Genomic DNA, 21,345 nt, shown 5'->3' with positions numbered 1-21,345 from the left:
AGAAATGGAGAGGAAACAGTCAGCCTGTGCTGCAGATGTCTTTGCAGCAACAACCTCCCAGCCACCCAAAAGTGGCAGGAGCAGAGTGGCAAAGCACACACAATTCTCAGGTACAAAGCTGCATTTCTCTACAACGATTAGTGAGAAGAACTGCCTTCCCTACAGTATGTGCTCCAACTTTAGAGGGAAGAACCTCTGAGAGAAGCCATCTTCCAAAGAATGCTATCCCCAGCACTGAAGGGCAAGTGCCCTAGAGGCACACATTCCAAAGCCTGCAAAATAAATGCAGGCAGCAGCCTCTGTACCAAGGGAAATGGGCATCATCTTTGCATCCAGTTCAGGATTACCCAGTTATCAGACTGAACTTTTAGCAACATTAGATTCCACCAATATTTGCAAGATGGTATCATAACTCCACAGGGACAGTATCTGAATGGGAACTACTTAGCATTCAGGCCCTAGAACTAAAAAGAAAATGCAGAGTTTGTGGCTTTGTGGAACCTATCCATCTTACATCCACACACACAAATACATGGTTGAAGATTTATTCTAAGTTCTGTCCCAACACATGTTTGGAGACCTAGCTCTAAAACAGCCCTGAAAGGGGTGGGAAAACAAGTCTTGTCCTCCAACACAGAGTGAAGCAAGCAGAGGATCTTCAGGGTTTGCATGCAGAAAGTATGGGACAAAGGGGAGGGACACTTACTGGAACTACTCTCGCTGTCACTGGTGTTTGATGTCACGCTCTCTGCAACCAAGAAAGAGACCCTGATTCAGTACAAACAGATGCAACAAGAGAAGACAGACACCAACTGATGATGACAAGAACAGGGGTGGGGTGGGGAGGGAGAGAGAAGAACAGTGCAAGGGCAAGCTGAACAGATAGTTAGTACATGCTCTACGTCCCCACCTTATGGTAACTTGGTGCATTCTTTGAGGAAATATTGTCTCCCCTACTCTCTAGAAGCAAAAAGATTCATGGATCTCTTGCCAAGACAAAAGTGCAACACCACATATATCCTGCCACCCCCAGTAGCTCATCCCCAGCAGGTGTACACAGGGGACCCCAAGCACAGGCAGGAGAAGCTCAGACACACAATCCTGTTTCTAGTCTGCTTCCTTTTCCTAGTCATTAAGGCACAATCTTATCACTGAGAGTTACAAGAGGGGGTTGGGAAAAGGAAAGGTAGGTGCTGGCAGAGCAGGCAGGTGAAGACAAGACAAAAAACTACAGGGCTGCCCTAAGATACTGCAGGCTGAGGGATTCCCATTTCTATATGGCATGGGTGAAAAGGGGCTCTCAGACAATGCCAACAGGGCAGAAAGCAAGGCTTCATCCACTTAGGATTTCCTAACACCAGGACCTCCTTTCTGCCTTGCCAACATCCTTCCCTAGAACTTGCTTGCAAGTAATCAGGAAGTCCTGGCCCGTTTACTGTACTCCTCACTGCACTCTAGTGGTGAGCTGTCTTTTAGGGACAGGTTCACAAAGCCTATTCACTGGCCACATGCTAGAAGTGGGCTCAGTTCTCTTGCTCCATAGCAGGCTACGGCCCACATGATGTTCAGAAGTGGCCATGGTCTGACTGGGCTCAGGGATGGTGTGGCTGCTCCAAGCGTAGAAGCTTGTTTCCAGTCACACACATGCTAGCAATGAAAAGTGATCATGTGCAGTGAAATTTCACTTACTCAGGTTCTTTGCGCCATAATAATCGTCACTTAACCCAGGGAAGTCCTGATTCACAGCCAGCCAGAAGTGGGAGAGGGGAGAGAAGAGAAGAGAAGAGAAGAGAAGAGAAGAGAAGAGAAGAGAAGAGAAGAGAAGAGAAGAGAGAGGAAGAGAGGAGAGAAGAGGAGAGGAGAGACAGAGCCAGGACAGCATTAGTGACAGGAGTGCAGAATGGCAGAGAGCTGCAATAGCAAGTGAAGTTAAAGCTCCTGACCAACACTTTCAAAGATCCTCTCTGCCCCAAACCCTCTGGGCATTCAGAATTTCCTGCCCAAAGCTCTAGGCTCAGCCACCTCCCGAAGGCCAAGACTATTCAGTTTCCCAACACATTTTAGCACCAATGTCTCTGGGTATTTCTGAGCCCTACTTAATACTGCTTAATACTAGATGATCTAGTCCAGAGATGGGCAACTTGTGACTTTTCAGGCGCTGCTGAACTCCCAACTGTCATCATCTCTGACCACTAGCTATGCCAGTTATAGCTGACGGGAGTTCAGAGTTCAACAGCACCTGGAGAGCCACAGGTTTCCTACCTCTCTGTGGAAGAAGCAGAGTATAAGACCCTGTGTTTTTGAGCCACCAGACTAACCAGGTCAGTGTCACCAAACTGAGTCCCTTGTTCTTCCAAAATTCTCCTGGACAACTAGTATCAAGAGGCATGGACTCCAGCAACAAGTCCAAGAAAAACACTGACAAACAGATGGCTTTGTCCATTTCATTCATTTCCCCCATTAATCCACACTTGCCACTCTTAATTCTACAGCTGACTGCAGGTATCAGCATGAAACTGTTTGTAGATGAACAATACAAGAGGAAGGAGCTAGCCCCAGGTATCAGCCCTGTTCCACAAAGCCCAGACTGTGAAGACCTCTTGCAGAACTGGAAGCTTTTCCAGGCATTTCAATACACTCTCTGGCTCCCACAAGCCCAGCATTTGCAACCAAGCTTTTTGATTGCTGCTTTTATTGCAGTGTCAATGACAGGAGAAGGCACGCTGGCCCGTGCCAGTATGTATGCTTTACATGCAGAAGGTCCCAGTTCAAGTCCTTGTATTTCCTCATTTAAAGAAAAAGGATGCAGGTGAAAGGAAAGTCACTGGAAAAGCACTGCCAGTCAGAGTAGACAATACTGGGCTAGATGACAAATCATTTGTCCTGGAATAATTCTGCCTCGTATGAAGGCATTAAGGTAGGTTAATATTAGAGCCCATGACACAGGGGCAGCCAAGCCACACGAGCCTGACAGCAAACACAGGGCAGTTCTTTCATCAGTGACCTGTTCCCATATATATGGCATTAAGAGAGTGTTCTCCATTAAGTCACATGTACTATTGCTGTTTTAGAGAGTGCCTCAGTAGCCCAAATTATGCAACCTTTATGTATTGCACTGGTGCACATCTTTTTGCCTGTTGGCTCAATCTATTTTGCATCACAGGGCGGAGAAGGGAGGTATGCTGGCAACCAAAGCCCTGTATTTTCACCAGCAGCTTCTGTGATACCCACAGGACTGGGCTCTCCAAAAACACCGGATGGAGCAAGCTGCATTACTGTATTCTTATACAGGAATTTTGGCCTATGACAGTAGAGAAGGGAGAATGTTGGTCAGTCACCAGAAAGTTAGGAAAAGGTGGCATACTCAAGAGGTTGGCAGATCCCCTATCAAAGGACACAAGTTTCAAGGGTGGTCTGGAAGCATAACTAGTGCAGATAAGGTAAGGGAGAGCAAGCAACAGTGACTGCGGATACCAGGAGCAACTGGCAACCTCTGCTACACCACTGCTTGTTTCAACTTGACGACAGCAGGGAGCAGAACACCTCTTGGACTTGGATCATCTCTCAACACAGGCAGCTGAACAGCAATGCTCACTCCAAGGGGCTGTTCGTGGCCTTGGGGAAGCTGAGGCCTTTCTGGATAGTGCAGTCCCCATTGCAGTACCGAATCCAGCAAGGCCTCACTACCACAGGTGCTGGAACAGTACTTCTTGTGAGCAGCATGCTGCTCCTTGGCCACAGGAACCTCCCAAGCCAGAATTTGAGCAGGGCAGCTGCTACTTACGGTCCTGTACGCTGCTCTCCTGAGCCATGTTCTCTTTGCTCTTGTAAAATGGGAACTTTCGAGAGAGGCGGAAACTCTTTTTACGTTTCGTTTTGATCGACTGTGAAGAAGATGGAGATGGAAGGAGGGGGAAGAAAGAAAAAAACAACAAAAAGAACAAAAAGAACAAACAATGGAGTTTAAAGCATGCAAGAAAAAATAAAATGAAAAGGCAATGATGATCAGTGTCAGGGAAGCTACCCCCTCAAATGAAATAATGGAAATTACATGTAAACGGGAATAAGAGAAAAATTACGTGCAGAGAAAAATGGGTTTAGGGATGGTGGAAGATGACTAACCAATCAGCATTTCCACAGCAACAAAGATGTGTCCCTTATGGCCCAACCCTTGCATCACCAGAAGGGTCACTAACACTTCCCTGTCTGTGGCTTCCCCACCACTCAATATATTCACAGTCCCTGCATTCCGTCAACAACTTTGAGCCAGTTCTAGTGCATCTGCGGTTGGCAGTCAGTAATGTAACCTGTGCCATGGGGCAAAAGCAGGATGCTGCAAGACTACTGGGCCAGGGCTTTGGGCTTTATCTTCATGTCCGAGGACAAATCAAGTCTGAGGAGTTCCAGTCCACAAGTTTTTCTTAAGGATGCTCCAGCTACCAAACTTAGGCTCAAATAATTCCACCAACCCCTGATCTAGATTAACTGTTGTACCACCTTGGACAGTGCATGATTACATTTATTAAGTTACCTCGTTAACCATTCCTGCGTGCCAACCCTCCCCCCCTTGAACAGCACTTACCCGATTGGACTCTATCATTCCAGTTCGGGCATGGAACTTCACAGTTTTCAACCGTGCTCTTTCCTTCTTTTCCACTCTGATTACATCAAGAGAAAAATATATTATTACATTCAAGTGTGGCTCCCCGCACACCACTGATCCTTGTTCCCTCCCCAGGACCCATTTCTTTCTCAGACATACCACAATGAGTGGTTAGCTATTCTTCCTACCAGGTCTGCGGTTCTACATTAGATGGGGCAAAGTTTACAGCCACAGCCATTCTCTGTGATGGGTAGCACCTTCCCTGCCCAGCAGGACATGAAGAAATGTTCACTTTGCTTGCCATAAATAAGTGAAGAGCCAAAAAAAAGGCCACCCCTCCCTGACTAGCTACTTTTAGCAGGCTATTTCAGGCACACCTGAAAGATAGCAGGCTGGCCACGGGTGGGCAATATCAGCTGGGATCTAGCTCTTATTACAGAATGAACACTCACCTTTTCTTGCTGGGAATGACGCCAATTTGCTCGCTCTCTCCATGAGGGGTCACGAGCCTCGCCTGCCACCACTCATCATCTGAGGCATTGATCACATGCAAGATGTCCCCATAAGAAAAACTCAGTCCTTGACTGGGCAAGCAGCTGTCCCGAGTTCGGTCATAGTCAAAAAGGGCTCTGTACAGGAATGAAGAACATTAGGAGTATAGGATGATGCCTTTGGCAAGTCAGATCACTGATTCACCTAGTTCAATACTGTCTACACAAGGAACCTCAGAACTGGGGGCCAAATGTAGCCCCTCTCCATATTGTTCTCAGGATTCTTACTTGGCCATGCTTCATGTCCTGCTTGAGTGCCGTTGCCTGGCTGGAATGCATCTTGTGTGGCTGGAATGTAGCCTACTGTATTAAACTGGGACACTCTGAGCTACTTTTCTCTGGCCCTGCCCACTACTGGCATGTGGCTCCCAACCTTATGAGGGAACATGGCTCTGGGGCTTTAAAAGGTTCCCAAGCCCTGGGAACCAAGCTGCAGCACTACAGGGTTTCAGGCAGGAGTTTTTCTGAATCCAACCTGGAGATGCTGGGAAGAAAACTTGGGGCCATCTCCATACAAAATGTGGGCTCTACCACTGAGCTAAGGCCTTCCCTTCAGTAAGATCTCCATTGTGCTCAGGTCTTTGTTTCTGATAAGCTCTCATTCACACAAGATTCTTGTAACTGGACACCTTGAGACATATCCATATACCAAGTAAAACTATTTCTGCCCCACAATTATTCAGGTTTCCTTGTGCAGCAGCTGAGTAGCTGGCTGGAGAAAACAAGCAGGCAGCACTGGGTTAACTCCTCCAATTCAGAAGGGCAGTACAGCTGAATGGGCCAACTTTCTGGAATGGAATTGTGGCCCAGTGTCTGTTCCTAGAACTGTACTTCATGCTGGCTCTCAGTGCTAAAATTAAGATTTTTACTTTAATTATCTTGAAAAACCATAATATTCAGCAGTCAGAGTGTTAGCTAGCCCACTTGGAAGAAGGAAGTGCCATAGCCAAGCAACAATTTGCAAAGTGCCTCCACTGAGCACTACACATAGGATTCAAGCAAAGCGCTGTCAGAGGGCTTTCCACAGAAGCACATGGCTGAAACTGTTTAGCAAGTCCATCAAATAGGCTCCAGCTATTGACACTGAATTATGTATATATTTAATTATTCTGTATCTTAAGAATGTTGTACAATTGCTTTTTATGTTTTGTAAACTGCTGAGAAACAATCTGTGCATTAACAGTTTGTTGACTCTCCACGGGCAATACAGCTCTAATTCAAAGAGGATAACCAAGAAGCTGCTCTGAAACACTGGATTTCAAGTACAGTGGTACTTTGGGTTACATATGCTTCAGATTACATACGCTTCAGGTTACAGACTCCGCTAACCCAGAAATATTACCTCGGTTTAAGAACTTTGCTTCAGGATGAGAACAGAAATCGTGCAGCAGCAGCATAGCGGCAGCAGGAGGCCCCATTAGCTAAAGTGGTGCTTCAGGTTAAGAACAGTTTCAGGTTAAGTACGGACCTCCGGAACGAATTAAGTACTTAACCCGAGGTACCACTGTATCAGTGAGTTTCTCTAACAGCTACAAATCTGTGGCTTTCAAAGTCTGTAACTTCTATTTGTGTTCTCCAAAAGTGGTGGAACTGACTATTTATTCTGCCAAGCAGGATGCTCCAAAGTTCTTTGCCACCCTGTCCTAGGACTTCAGTGGTTATACCTTGCCCAACAGTTTAACAATCTTTAGGGTGCTGTCATTTCCAGAATTCCACTTTCTCCCCACTAAAGGGGCTACTTTCTGCTATACTGTATTCTTTGAAAGGCAGACTCCTACCTGCTGTGGTCTCCTGCAAGTACCTTTAGCATTCTCCCGGAAGAAGAGAAGGCGAGAGCCCATGTTGGACTTAGGGATTTATTTGCTGTACTGGGGAAGGCACCCAGGCAGTACCTCAGCCAGGGTCCGTATGTGCACTATGAGACTGTCTTGCAACCCAACACAATTTTTCAGCAAGCCTAGTAATTACCACTACCTGCAGCATGACAGACCATTCCAACAGTTTCAGTTAAAACCTGCCCGAAACTACCCCACCCGGAAGGGTTGGGCAGGTTAGCCCAAGTGCAAAAGGACTTGCAGAATGCTGTCTCAATCACAGGAGCAATCAAGAATGTTACACAAGCTAGCTTAACAGTTAACAAGAAGCCCTTACAGCACAGGCAATCTATCTTTAAAAAGGCAAACTATGTGAGCTGAAAGTGTCTATGAAGGTGGGGAGCTCCAGAAGACATATCCATCAGCAGCAATGAGCAACAAACCAGTTGAAATCATCCATGTACTTCAATGAGCCAACCACTCTCAGCTACAAAACTGGCTTGTGCTTTACGTAACTGGATCAGATTGCTTAAGTTTGGTATCTCCCCCAAAGTTAGGGAAGACCCAAGTCTCTGAAATCCTTGTGCCCAACAACTCTTCCTGAGGCAACAGATTTGTTAGCCTCTTACAGGCATAGTGTCAGCAAGCAAAGAAAAAAGAAACAAAGGAATAGCTCTGCTGCTACAGGCTCATCGTGTCCCTCCCTACCTAGCTGTTCTGTCCAATTAGCTGCTCAAAGCAGTTATCCTGTGACAAACAGAGAAGTGGCAGCGGACAAGTCACAGAAGACTGCACACATAGGGTAAATCATAGGTAGCCTGCTGACCTCAGCAACTTTGTATTTTATTTAACAAGATTTACACATCACTTAATCAACAAAAAGCCTGTTCACATAAAATATTCATTATAAATATAAAAAGTTAAAAACAAGCTGACCTATTACAAAAAAACCACAAAGTATAAATAAAACAAGCAGTTTTAAAACAAACATACAAAATAAATTATGTGTTAAAATTACCTGCCTGTTTTTTAAAGCAGGTGCCAAAATACTGCAAAGCTGCCTGCCTAATAGTAATACTTTTCTCATCTAAAAATGGCTTCCCTTCCAGAAGGCAATAGCAATCCAACTCCTTTTCTTTCTACAGATAGCAAGATACAGAGGCAGATTTAGGGGAGTGATTTGTTCGCACTAGGCACTGAGCCTAGATGGCACCATAACAATGACAACAACAGAGGGTGAGAAGCAGAGAGGTGGCACCAAATTTTGGTGTCACACAGGGCCCCATTGAAATTTAAAAGCCCAAGGTCCACCACTGCAACACACAGAGGACACACACATGGGAAATACAGACTAATATAGCATGGTGTCACAGAGAGGTGACAAAGGCTATATTCAATTTAGCTACACAGTGTCTTGGCCTAAAGGATGACACTCAAGGCATGTAGCAAACTCTCCCAGCACAGCCAAGCCACTGCTGAGTGTGCTTGAGCCGTGAAAGGTACTGCTACCAATGAAAAGGCAACATGTGCCAGTAAAATCTTTGGTCTAAAAGAACAAAGCTAAGCATCACAAGATACCTCCTTTTCCTGGAAAAAAGAGACTTCCAAAAAAATCAGACAGACCTTCTACTAGTACAGCACACTCAAAGAAATGTCCAGGAGGACCAATATGTATACGAGAAAGGGTGGCAACTTTACTTACCGGACATAGAGAGACCGCTTTTCACTTGTCCGAAGAGAGCCAGATCCTGAACTCATGCTGCTGTTCATCATCTGTTCTCTGAGGTCATGGATCTTAGACTCAAAACGGCTGTACTCTGCAAGAAAAATGATGCTGGTGAGTTCAGGGAGGAAACAGGCATACAACACCTTTGCTCACCTCGTGTCCCCATTCAATTAAGCACAGTATATATTTTATCTGCAAGGGACCAGAAAGAAGCTCCAAAATGCACATTGTGAAGACAGTTCACATTAGCTATCAAGGGCCAACTGAGATCTGGGCCTAGAAAGCTGCAGATTGTATAAGTCGGATCATGGCATTCCTGCTCAATAGTGCAAAATGCATATAGATGTGCTAGAGAGACAGCTCACAGTGACCGATGAATGTTGAGCAACTGAGTATCAGATCCATGGTACAATTGTATGGTACAAAAGGGCAACTAAAGTGATTGAGGGGATGGAACACCAAATGAAGAAAGGATAACGGATTTGGAGCTTTACAATTAAGGCGGTGCATGACAGTTTAAAACATTGTGGGTGGTATGAAGAGAACATTGAGTTTTTTCTTCCTCTCACAATACTAGAACTCAGTCACCCAATAAAAAATAACTGACAGCAAGTTCAGTACAGGCTGTAGAAAGCACTGTTTTCATACAATACATAATTAACTTATGGAATTCACAGCTACAGAAAGTGCTGATGGCCAAAGATTAGCTGGTTCATAACACCTCCATTTTCAGAGGCAGCAAGTGTCTGAACACCAGTAGCAGAAGGGCAGCTGCACTCCTGCTCTGGTAAAGAGCTTTCTCAGAAACACCTGGCGACTGCTGGAAACAGTCTGGATGAAACCTTGTTCCAGAAGGCTCCTCATATGTTCTTAATCATCAATATGCACCTAGGTACTCAATATGCACGCAGTAATTTATTATTATTGAATTAATTAATTTTATAATGAATGATTTTAGATTGTTGTTTGTGCTGTACTTTTGTACTGTTTTATTGTTGTTAGCTGCCCTGAGCCCGGCTTCGGCTGGGGAGGGCGGGATATATATATATAAAAAAATTATTATTATTATTATTACATAGGTGATGCTATCAATATTAAATAGATTTAATGTACCCTGCTCACCCCTTTTATTTAGTCCACCCTAAAAAATAGGTTATAGCAATATATTACAGTTAAGCAAGGTATTCAAGAGAGGTGGGCCTTTGGCTTTGCGTTCTGAATTCAACGCTGCATCCTCTTTTTGTAGGAAAAATAATTATGCTCTATATAAGTACCTAGGATATATAGTTGCTAAATAAAAGTTAAGTAGTAGTAGCAGCAGGTGCACACTCAGCGTACAGGGAACTTTGGTAAGGGGCTGAATAGAGACTGTGAGGGGTTTTCTTCAGAGTGGGCTAATTTAGCAGAATAAATACCCTTTTAGAAGATGTGCAGAACCTGAAAGCTGTATATATTCCAATTTTATACAGTTTCCCCTGCCTGCAGTAGGAGACAGCTTCCCACTGCTCCTGGGAGGCACAGACATTCTCCAACAGCATATAGGCTGCTAGACCATTCAGCTTCCAAGATTCTTGTGCATGGAATTTCACAGAATTGGCTATGTGGCACAGACAAAAGCCTAAGAATTTTGACTATTTTTTTTTAAATAAAAGCTTTCTAACTCTGGCAGTGGTTCTAGGGATTATCTAAACCAGTGGTTCCCCAACTCCCAGACCAACTGATAATTGTTGGTGGCCTTAGCAGAAAATATAGATTTTTCTGCCTGTTGTAACAATTCTAATGTGCTGTGTGCTGGATGCTGTATGATTTTTTTCACAGCATTTTTACTGCTGCTTTTAAATTGTATTTTATTATATTACAGTATACATTCCACAGAATTCAAACTGTAATACTGTTGACACACATCTTGTGCTTAGGTCACGTTCCAGGGATAGCACATAAAATCAAAATTGCATATAGTTAATAAACAAACATACATACATCTTGGAACCACCCCTGAGTAAGCAATCTTACTTTCTTGAACTGGCATGTCAAATGGGTCTTATTCCCCAAGCAACAGAGAGAATTCTGAGTTGTTCACCCTGTTTACCGGGCTCTGGAAGGCTCTCACAAGATCTTGCGGGGCTGTCTGAGATCTCAGGAGTACAGTGGTGCCCCGCAAGACGGAAAACCCGCTAGACGAAAGGGTTTTCCGTTTTGGATGTGCTTCGCAGAACGAATTTCCTATGGGCTTGCTTCGCAAGACGAAAATGTCTTGCGAGTTCCTGAGATTTTTTTTCGCTCCCCACCCCCTTTTTCTAAGGCACTAAGCTGCTAATAGCCTTTTAGCAGCTAATCCGCTAATCCCTTAAGCCATTAATAGCCGCTAATAGCCGCTAAACCGCTAATAGCGCTAATCCGCTAATGGGGTTGCTTCGCAAGACGAAAAACCGCTAGACGAAGAGACTCGTGGAATGGATTCTTTTCGTCTTGCGAGGCACCACTGTACTTGAAAGCCTCCCAGTAAGTCAAGACTCTTTCTGCACCAGGAAAACCCTGTGCAAAAAGAGCTTTTAAGCTCTATGCCTTCAGTGCATTTAATTTGTGCAATTTCACTCGGCCAGCCTCCAACTGCATAGTTGAAAGTGTATATGTTAAACACACATAAGTTGCAAGTTGACTATACAATACAAAAATAAAAGCATCAACAAAATACAGATAAAAATCAACATGAATCACTTAAAAGTTCTCTTCTGAATATTGCTTCAAATGTACCATTAGCATTTTCTTCAAAACCTTAAATATGAAGGTCAAAAGATGCAAACAGCAACTGTATACAAAATCAAAAGCAGATTATCATCTTATTTGTGCTTCACACACAACCCCCCGCCCCAAATTATTCTGATTACAGGAGAAGGGCATCTTTCCAAGCAGCTTACGAGCAACCTAGAACTAGCTGCATCCACATACAGTGGTACCTCTGGTTATGCACTTAATTCGTTCTGGAGGTCCGTTCTTAACCTGAAACTGTTCTTAACCTGAAGCACCACTTTAGCTAATGGGGCCTCCCACTGCTGCTGCGCTGCAGCAGTGCAATTTCTATTCTATTCAGATATAAGCTAGGTGCCAAATGTGGTTACAGTTGCCATAACAGAATACCTAGTTGCCATTTTTGAGCCAGGTGGCTCAAAAGTCCTATTTTTCAACAAGACTTTTTGGTTCCTGAAATTCATTCTAATTGTACATAAAATTCTATTCCACAGGTTGTGTTGCTCGAGTGCAAAACAGTCAAAATCCAAGGATTCCCCAGGCATGCACCTCCAGATGGTGGAGACGTCAGGCACCATCCTGGTGCTTGGGCAGCTTCACTTGGTTGCAAGTGACCGACAGCCAAGTGCAAAATGTGCCTGGAAAAATGTTGAACGCTGGTGCTATGTGTAGAAAAAAAGAGTCTATAACCACTAGGCTGGCCATCTGAGCGGTCAAATAATGGAGTTGCTCAAATGACTAGTCAATATATTGCCAAATATTTTAAAATCATAAACAAGTTTGATAGGTATGCATGTTGTTTCAAAACAATGAATTATTTTATAATATTTCTATTTCATCTTTCCCCCAAGCAGCTCAAGGCAGCATAAATTATCCATTTAGAATGCCAACCACACCGTGAGGTGCAATACTGACCCAACACTGCCTAATCAGCTGCATGACTGATTTGAACCTGGTCCCTCTGATCTTAGTCCAACACTATTAGGTAGCAGCCTTTGCCACTGATGACTACTTGCAGTAGTGTTTGGAGATACCTGCTGCTATAGAAGGTGGCCAAAGACAGAAACTTTGATATGGTGACAGATTTTCCACCTACTGATGCAAGGCTAGGGGGCAAGCAGTCCTTGCTACAAAATTAAACTATAATAAGCTGACACAGTGGTATTCTTGGAATGTTTGACTGCAGTCAAGTAACAGGCAGTCAGGTGACAGGAAAAAAAAACCTAATAACCAGTTCAAACCATTACAGCTTTAGCAAGTACACAGTGTGGGTCTGCAGGATATACCCACTAAAATTTAGCCTGTAAAGCAGCCCTAAGGAAGGGGAAGAAGGGATAGCAAATGCAAAGCAAGTGAGCCACACTCTGCATAAGGTATCAAATAGCACCTGTTGACATACACTTTTTCTAGTCTGAATGGTGCTACTGGTCCATAGATTTACAGAACAAGTGGTACTGCTGGGTGCATAGTGGATCAGGTCCCAAGATCTTTTAAGTGCCACAGGTAAGATATTATGTCAAGATGACTACCTAGAAGGGAAGGGACTCAATCCTGATGGCAAGAAGGATCTATTGGGAAATGAATTAGGGGTAAAGGAACTGAACAGGAACTAAGTTGTGATGATCTGAGATAGGGTGCAAAATAAATTAATCCATTTATCTGGAAGATCTGGATGGGAAATTTGTTGGCTTGAATTCTGCAACACTGAGATTCTAAAATCTGAATTGGAATATATATACAAACAGTACATGCACATATACTGTAGGAAAACTTTATGCGAATTTGTATGTATGGACCATGCCACAAATCTTTTAAGTACCTTGCAACACTCATGCTACAGAGACCCCGGCAAGTTTTCCTGGAAAGCAAATATTGACAAAGCACACCAGAACAGTCAATGTAATGCTTGCAGTCTCATGGACAACAGCCCCTAAACCTCTACAAACAAGAGGAATGGGAACAAAACCAAATGGGCAGTACTGTTTGGGAACAAACTCTGATCAGAGCTGTGCAAATGCGATTAATGAGATTAATGTGTTTGAAAATAGCAAGGTTCACTGATCCCACCACCACCAACACACCCAGAATCTTACCCTACCATTGGTTTCATTGTTAAAATGGAGGGATTTTCTTCAACAGGGAAGAGGTAGCATGGATATCCTTGGCACACCAAAACTATGGCTAATAATGGCTTAGCATGAATGCATGATCAAGCTGGTTCCCAAGAAGGCAACTGTGGCCACGTTGCTCTTCTCTGGGCTTTTTAAGTCAGTGCAGGATGGCAGCAGTCAAGGTTTGGTCTGTCATGACATCTGAACCCAGGATTGTGGGTAAGGTCTCTCCTCCTTAACCACAATCTGCAATCATAGGACAGACCTTGGCTACAGTAAGTGTGAGGTCCTAATGAAAAGCCACCACATTTGCGTGGTCATGTTAAGTCATATTTTGGCTTACTGAGATGTAAAGCAGGCAAGGCCTGGTTTTCACTAGGACAGCCCCTTTCCCTCACTATAACTTTGGGCTCTACCTTTCTCTCCAGAATTCTACCACATTCCTCCTTTCATTGCACTTGCTTCTTCGTCAGTAGTTATTCATCCAGGCATAAAGTTGCTGCCATGAACAACTGATGCTAACTCTTATTTAAAGCTTGGTCATATTTAATATTTACATTAAACCAGGGGTCGGCAAACTAAGGTCCATGGGCTGGATCAGGCCCAAATGCCTTTAGGATCCGGCACGTGGATTGGCGTGGGGATTCTGTTCGTTTGGGCTGTGCCATTTTCCCCCTGTGCCATTCCATCCCCCCGCCTTCCTCACACCACGGCGGTGCTTCCTCCCTCCCTCCTCCTGGCTTCTCCCCGCCCTGCCTAGAGGAGGAAAGGGGTCTGGGCTAAGCTGGCTGAGCACCATTTTAAGGAGCCCCTCTCCGGAGCCAGCCCTTTCGCGCTTCTCATCTTCCCTCCACTGCTGCCACCCTGGTGCTCCTGTGGGCCAGAGAGCAGAACGGATGAGCTCGCTCTGCCTACCCAACAAGAAGCAACAGCAGCGCTGGTGGTGGCAGCAGCCCCAGGGAAGGTAAGCGCAGCGGCTGGGGCTGGGGAGGAGGACTACCTGCCCCCCTTGCCTCTTCTTCCAGCTTTCCCCCACTGGTGCCGCTTCTCCGGCGGCCTGCCACAAGGTCTGGGAAAGTAGACCAGCCTGCGGCTAATTTTTTTTGCCAACCCCTGCTTTAAACCATCAATTCCTGTGCTTCTGGCATCCATAGATATACAGCAATTTAAGCAGACCTTAATCTAAATGAATATCTTGTTTTAGTTAAAGAAATTGTAACCTGCTCTTCAGCAAAAACAAAATAAAACAAAACTCCTCCCAGAGCAGGCTATAGATCACTACAGTCCTTGCCCTCAGGCTAACAATCTAGTACAGTGGTACCTCGGGTTACATACGCTTCAGGTTACATAATATGCTTCAGGTTACAGACTCTGCGAACCCAGAAATAGTACCTTGGGTTAAGAACTTTGCTTCAGGATGAGAACAGAAATCGTGCTCCAGCAGTGCGGCGGCAGCAGGAGGCCCCATTAGCTAAAGTGGTGCTTCAGGTTAAGATCACATTCAGGTTAAGAACGGACCTCCAGAACGAATTAAGTACTTAACCCGAGGTACCACTATTTGCAAAAGCAAGAACCTTAAGTATCATATTGGCATTTCTTTTTGCAGCTCATTGAAAAACAGAAATCCTGTCTATGTAGCGTACAGGCAACATAGAAACTGAAAACTACTCTTTTCATTGAGTAAAGAAGCAGCTACTAAAAAGCAGTTTTTTCTCATATCTCCTCCTACACCATGTGCATGCATGAAAACATGCCATAAGCAGCCATATCCACACATGCGCATGCACACACAGCCACAAATTTGGTGAACAGCCTTATTCTCATCTGGGTACCCAGTCAAGCACCTGTTTTAACCATGTTAAGAATAAGTAGGAGTATCTCTTCTCAAAATTATAACCTAAACTCTGCAAAATCAATTCCAGCTTCTAATGACCTCTATAGATTCTGCGCTAAAATTATTTGGCAAAAACTTGTAAACTAAAACAATTCCAACTCAGCACTAACTTGGTCAGTAGGCTTGTGCTGCATATATTAAAAGTTCTTATGCAAAATATATAAAAAATATATTTAAAAAGTTATTATGCAAAATATCTAAAAAAGCAGACTGAAAATGTTTTTGCTATGGCTCACAACTGCAAAGAAATAGATGCAAAGATTAGCATTTATGCTACTTATTTCTAATGCAGAATGTGACTAGGTAGGTTCCCTTGACCTTATGTAACTATCCACTTTCATTGTGCAATTTTAAAAAATTCCTTGGCTTTTATTCACATACTTCCAGCTGATCTTTCCTAAGAGTTTTATTTATTATATTTATATCCAGTACTTAATACAAAGATCTCAAGGCAGTATACATTGTTCCTCACATCTAACATTTAATTCTTACAACAACCAGTAAAGTGTGATTTACTGGCCTCAAGTCACCAACAGAGCTTCATGGCTGAGTGCAATTTTAAGCCAGTGTCTCCTGAATCCTAGTCCCACACTTTAACCCCAACAATACACTAGGAAATAATAAAATTTGGCTAAATCATCATCTAGTTATATTTACTTGGATAGAAAAAGAGTAACAAATGTTTGAAAAAAGTAAACCTGTCAGCTCAAGTTTGCCAAGAATTATTGAAAAGGCATTGATCAAAGTTTGGAAATATACTAAACCTCTTCAGGTAATATAGTCTCTGTACCATTAGCTGCGTTAATCCCCATTAGACTGCTGTGGTAGGCCATGCAGGATTTCCCCCCCATGGTTGGAACACACCATTTATTTTTTATTTGCATTTTCAAAAACAGGAACATAGAGCATATTTAACCCCCTCCCCTCCCCCACTTACAACTTTGTACCAAATACAGCATGTATACATATACCATATGACTTCCCTTTCACCCTTTTCCTAGTTCCTTTGCTTTTCTACTACTCTGCATAATTCAACTCTTTTTAATCATCGTTTGTTATCTATCAAATATTTCAACTCTGCTGGTTTTACTCAAGACCTGCTAAGCTATGTATTTGTCTATACTGGTTCTTGAAATAGTCAATAAACCTTGTCCATTCTTCATCTTCGTTGTCTCTTATCCTGTTCGTCAGACCAGCCAGATCAGCATATTCGAACACTTTACACTGCCATTCTTCCTTAGTGGGTACTAGACTTGTTCTCCACCTTTGTGCCAATAATATTCTAGCTGCGGCAGTGGCATTTTATCATAAACAGGCAGGAGACGTTATCAAGGGCCTTTTCAGCAGACCATGTAGGATTCTAAAGCTGCACTATAGAATGTAATAGAACTGGTTAGTGGACCTTTCAATAAGTGAAGAGAAAATGTTAATGGCTGTACACTAGAGAAGTGGCACGTGTATTATCCCAACTTGATTACCAGCTTCAGGCTAATGTTACCATAGCTAAGATGCAGAGCCTCCAGATACGGATGGGCTCCCAGCATCCCAGTGAGCATGCTCAATGGTCAGGAATGACAGGAGTTTTAATCCAATATCTAGACAGCCATAGGTTCCACTCCTGGTGTAGCAACTGTGGAATACAGCTGGGTCTGAAGCAAGCATAACAGTAAATGAAGTTTTGAAAATCCTCTTAACCTGGGCTAAGATGGGACAGAATTTCCACTTGGTACTATCCTGATATCTAGCAGAGACTAGAACAGGCAAATGAGTTCAGCAGAGATGAAAATATGCTACCTTGTTCATGTTCAGAAAAACAGTCCCTGAATGACAATTCCATTGCTACCTAGTTTATCTATTCATAAACCCAAGCTAAGACTGACCACTCTCCTTCTGAACTGGCACATGAATAATTCCTGCTACAGAAAATACCACCTGTACTCTGCAGAAATAGCCAAGAGAAGGGTGGGGGAGGAAGTAGGTTTAACATTAACCACAGGCAAGTTTAGCATAAGCCTCTTACTGGTAACACAGCAGCTCCCAGAGATTCTTTCTACCAAACACGTCACTACTAGTAGTAGGTCCAATTCAGGTGTCAAGCAATATCCTTAAAAGTGCCACATAAAATTGGGCAGACATGGCTATTAACCTTCAGGTAAAGTAGTAAGAGTGCATGAGCCAGGAGGGACTCTTGGGCTCATTAATACATGCTAGCAACTGACAACTAAGCTTTTTAGAGTCACAGCAACTTAGAAGCAGCTTCCACAAAGACTCGGCAAGGGCTCCAAGGTCCTTATTCCATTCAGAATGGTTAAACAGAAATCTGGAGTTAAATAACCAGTCTTCAGGCTCTGCAGTTTGGCAGGTGTTTTACTTCCAGGCCCTGAGGCACAGAATAGTGCCTGTTCTCAAAGCTTCGCAGAATCTAGTGGCAGGAAACAGGGCAAGCAGGAAAAAGGGGCAAAACCAACTCAATCCTACTGGATCCAAGAGCAAGGATTAGACAACACAGTGAAATGAAAGACATAAATAAAGAAGACAGGTCAGCCTCAAAAGCCAGAAAGGAATCAATCTCTAGGTAGAAGGAGCTGTCAGCTACACAGCTAAGTAATAATAATAATAATAATAATAATAATAAAAAATTTTATTTATACCCCACCCTCCCCAGCCATGGCGGGGATGAGGGCAGCTAACAAACAATAATAAAAACAAGTTGAATGAATACAACTTAAAAACAAGATTAAAATACAACATTAAAACAATTAAAATGCAGCCTCATCACAGGAGGAGAAAGGAGAAAGAAAGAAAGAGGGGGAGGGAATAAAATTGACTCCAAGCCAAAGGCCAGGCGGAACAACCCTGTCTTACAGTACTGTAGTGAGACCCTTGTTTCCATTGGGATGCTGGTGGCGGATGAAGCTTGATATATGGTGAGTGGCCTGCACTTATCTATACCTTTGGCTGTAGTATGTTAGACAACAGGTAATACCATCAAGGATTATTTTGATTTGGTAATTGTTAAGGGTTTAAAGATTAGGAATTTTGCAGTGTGAGTGTAGACTCACATCCCCATACCCCTACATTATACCTGGTGACAGTTACAATTCCCTTTTTGTAATAATAATAATTTTTTATTTATACCCTGCCCACCTGGCAGGGTTTCCCCAGCCACTCTGGGTGGCTCCCAACAGAATATTTAAAACATGATAAAACATCAAACATTAAAAACTTCCCTAAACGGGGTTGCCTTCAGATGTCTTCTAAAACTTTGATAGTTGTGACTTATACCACTGCAAAGCTATAAGGTAGAGGGCAGCAACCTAAGGCCCATGGGCTGGAAGCAGCCCATGAGGGTCGCTTAACCGGCCCATGAGCCACCCCCGAACCGAGCCTCCAGCCCAGTGAGTCCCTGCACACTGCGCTAAACCAGCGCAGCATGGCGCGGGGACTCTCTTCTATGGCTCCGGAAATCGCTTCTGTGCATGCCCAGATGCCGGAAATCACGTCTGTGCATGTCCGTGGTCCCAGAAATCACTTCTGTGCATGCCCAGACACCAAAAATCGTTTTTTGTGCAGGTGTGATTTTTGGCGTCTGAGCATGTGCAGAAGTGATTTCCGGGGCCTTGGACATGCGCAGATGCGATTTCCGAAGTCGTGCTGTGCTGGTCCGGCCCACTGAGGGTCTCCACAAGAGTGATCCAGCCCATGCCCAGTAAGCCTTGCCAACCCCTGCTTTAAGGTATATATATGTTTCCTACAAACATTCCCAATCTTAATACTCCAATATAATAATAATTTATTATTTATACCCCGCCCATCTGGCTGGGCTTCCCCAGCCACTCTGGGCGGCTTCCAACAAAATATTAAAATACAGTAGTCCGTCAAACATTAAAAACTTCCCTAAACCAGGCTGCGTTCAGAGCAAAGAAGTCAGCACTGTGGGAAAAAAGTTGTTTATTGCTTTTGTGATGTACAGTCATGGGAAAAAGAAAGTGCACTCTCTTTGAATTCTGTGGTTTTACATATCAGGACATAATAGCAATCATTTGTTCTTTAGCAGGTCTTAAAATTAGGTAAATACAACCTCAGATGAACAACAGCACATGGCATACACTGTGTCATGATTTATTCAATGGAAATAAAGTCAAGATGAAGAAAACATGTGTGAAAAACTAAGTACACCCTGACTGTTTCCAAAGGAATTAAGAGGCTAAGCAGCAGACAGGGGCTGCTAATCAAATGCCCTTGCTTAATTGATCATCAGCAAATATGCCCACCTCTATAAAAGCCGAAGTTTTATTAGTTTGCTGGTCTGGAGCATTCAGGTGTGTTTAAACACAATGCCAAGGAGGAAATACGACACAATGCTCTTAGAGAAACAATTGCTGTTGCCCATGAAGCTCAGAATGCTTCTAAGGCCATCTCCAACCTATTTTAAGTCCATGATTCTACAGTGAGAAAGATTATTCAAAAGTGGAAAACATTCAAGACAGTTGCCAATCTTCTCAGAAGTGGATGTCCCAGAAAATTCACCACAAGGTCAGGCCATGCAATGCTCAGAGAAATTGCAAAAAAGAGTTATATCTCAGACTCTATAGGCCTCAGTTGTCATGTTAGATGTTAAAGTTCATGACAGTATAATTGGATAGACTGAACAAGTATGGTTTGCTTGGAAGGGTTTCCAGGAGAAAGCCTCATCTCTCTAAAAAGAACATGGCTGAATGGATTTGGTTTGCAAAGTTGCATCTGAACAAACCACAAGACTTCTGGAACAATGTCCTTTGGACAGATGAGACCAAAGTGGAGATGTTTGGCCATAATGAACAGTGCCACGTTTAGCAAAAACCAAACATAGCATGTCAGCACAAGAGCCTCATACCAACCGTCAAGCACGGTGGTGGTGGAGTGATGATTTGGGCTTGTTTTGCAGCCACAGGACCTGGGAACTTTGCAGCCATTGACTTGACCATGAACTTATCTGTATACCAAAGTATTCTACAGTCAGTTGTGTGGCCATCTGCCCAGCATCTGAAGCTTAGCTGAAATTGGGTCATGCAACAGGACAAGGATCCCAAACACACCAGCAAATCTACAACAGAATGACTGAAAAAGAACAAAATCAAGGTGTTGCAATGGTCCAGTCAAAATCCAGACTTCAACCCAACAGAAATGCTGTACGGGACCTTAAGAGAGCTGTGCATAAATAAATGCCAGCAAACCTCAATGAACTGAAGCAACATTGTAAAGAAGAATGGGCCAAAATTCCTCCATAACTATGTGAGAGACGGATAAAGGCCTACAGACAACAATTACTTCATGTTATTGCTGCTAAAGCTATTGAATCATAAGCAAATGAATCATAAGGTGTACTTTGTTTTTCACATGTGGCTTTTCCATTTTGGCCTTATGTGTTAAAAAAAAATCATGACACAGTGTATGTTCATCTGAGGTTGTATTTGCCTAATTTTAAGACCAGCTAAGGAACAGATGATTGTTATTATGTCTTCATATGTAAAACCACAGAATTCAAAGAAGGCGCACCTTCATTTCCCCCACATATAGTGTTGGAAACCTATTGCCTCAACAGCTATAAATCAAGTTCACATTCTGAACTACTGCACAAGCTGCTAAAATCCTGTGGCACCTTGAGGACTGGAATGAAGCTTGTAAACACTCTTACTCCCCTGCTGCCTCTTGCATCTGCCATAAACTATGAGAGATAGCAGCAGCATGATGTGAAAGACTTGGTCTGTGAGGAGCTAATAACTGACTGAGTATGCAGTAATTTCTGCACTGGGATTATTTCTTCAGAGAGATACTGAAATCCAGAGATTCAACAGGCAAGGAGAAACTTGTATACACCTTTAATTATCCCTAGCAACTCTTGTCTGTTTTACTGTA

General features: G+C 43.4%; 1 protein-coding gene across 1 annotated transcript in view; it reads right to left on the bottom strand.

Moving 5' to 3' along the window:
- Positions 1-21,345, bottom strand: part of DLG3 (discs large MAGUK scaffold protein 3) — a 115,829-nt gene that overhangs the window by 5,121 nt on the left and 89,363 nt on the right. Inside the window, 5 exon segments of the mRNA XM_083422585.1 lie at positions 707-748; positions 3,785-3,884; positions 4,583-4,658; positions 5,056-5,232; positions 8,671-8,785. Coding sequence (XP_083278711.1) covers positions 707-748; positions 3,785-3,884; positions 4,583-4,658; positions 5,056-5,232; positions 8,671-8,785 — 510 coding nt within the window.

Source organism: Podarcis tiliguerta (assembly GCF_965153285.1).
Source record: "Podarcis tiliguerta genome assembly, chromosome: Z".
Classification (NCBI taxonomy): Eukaryota; Metazoa; Chordata; class Lepidosauria; order Squamata; family Lacertidae; genus Podarcis; species Podarcis tiliguerta.
Note: the sequence above shows the minus strand (reverse complement) of the source record. Positions and strands in the feature narration are given on the sequence as shown.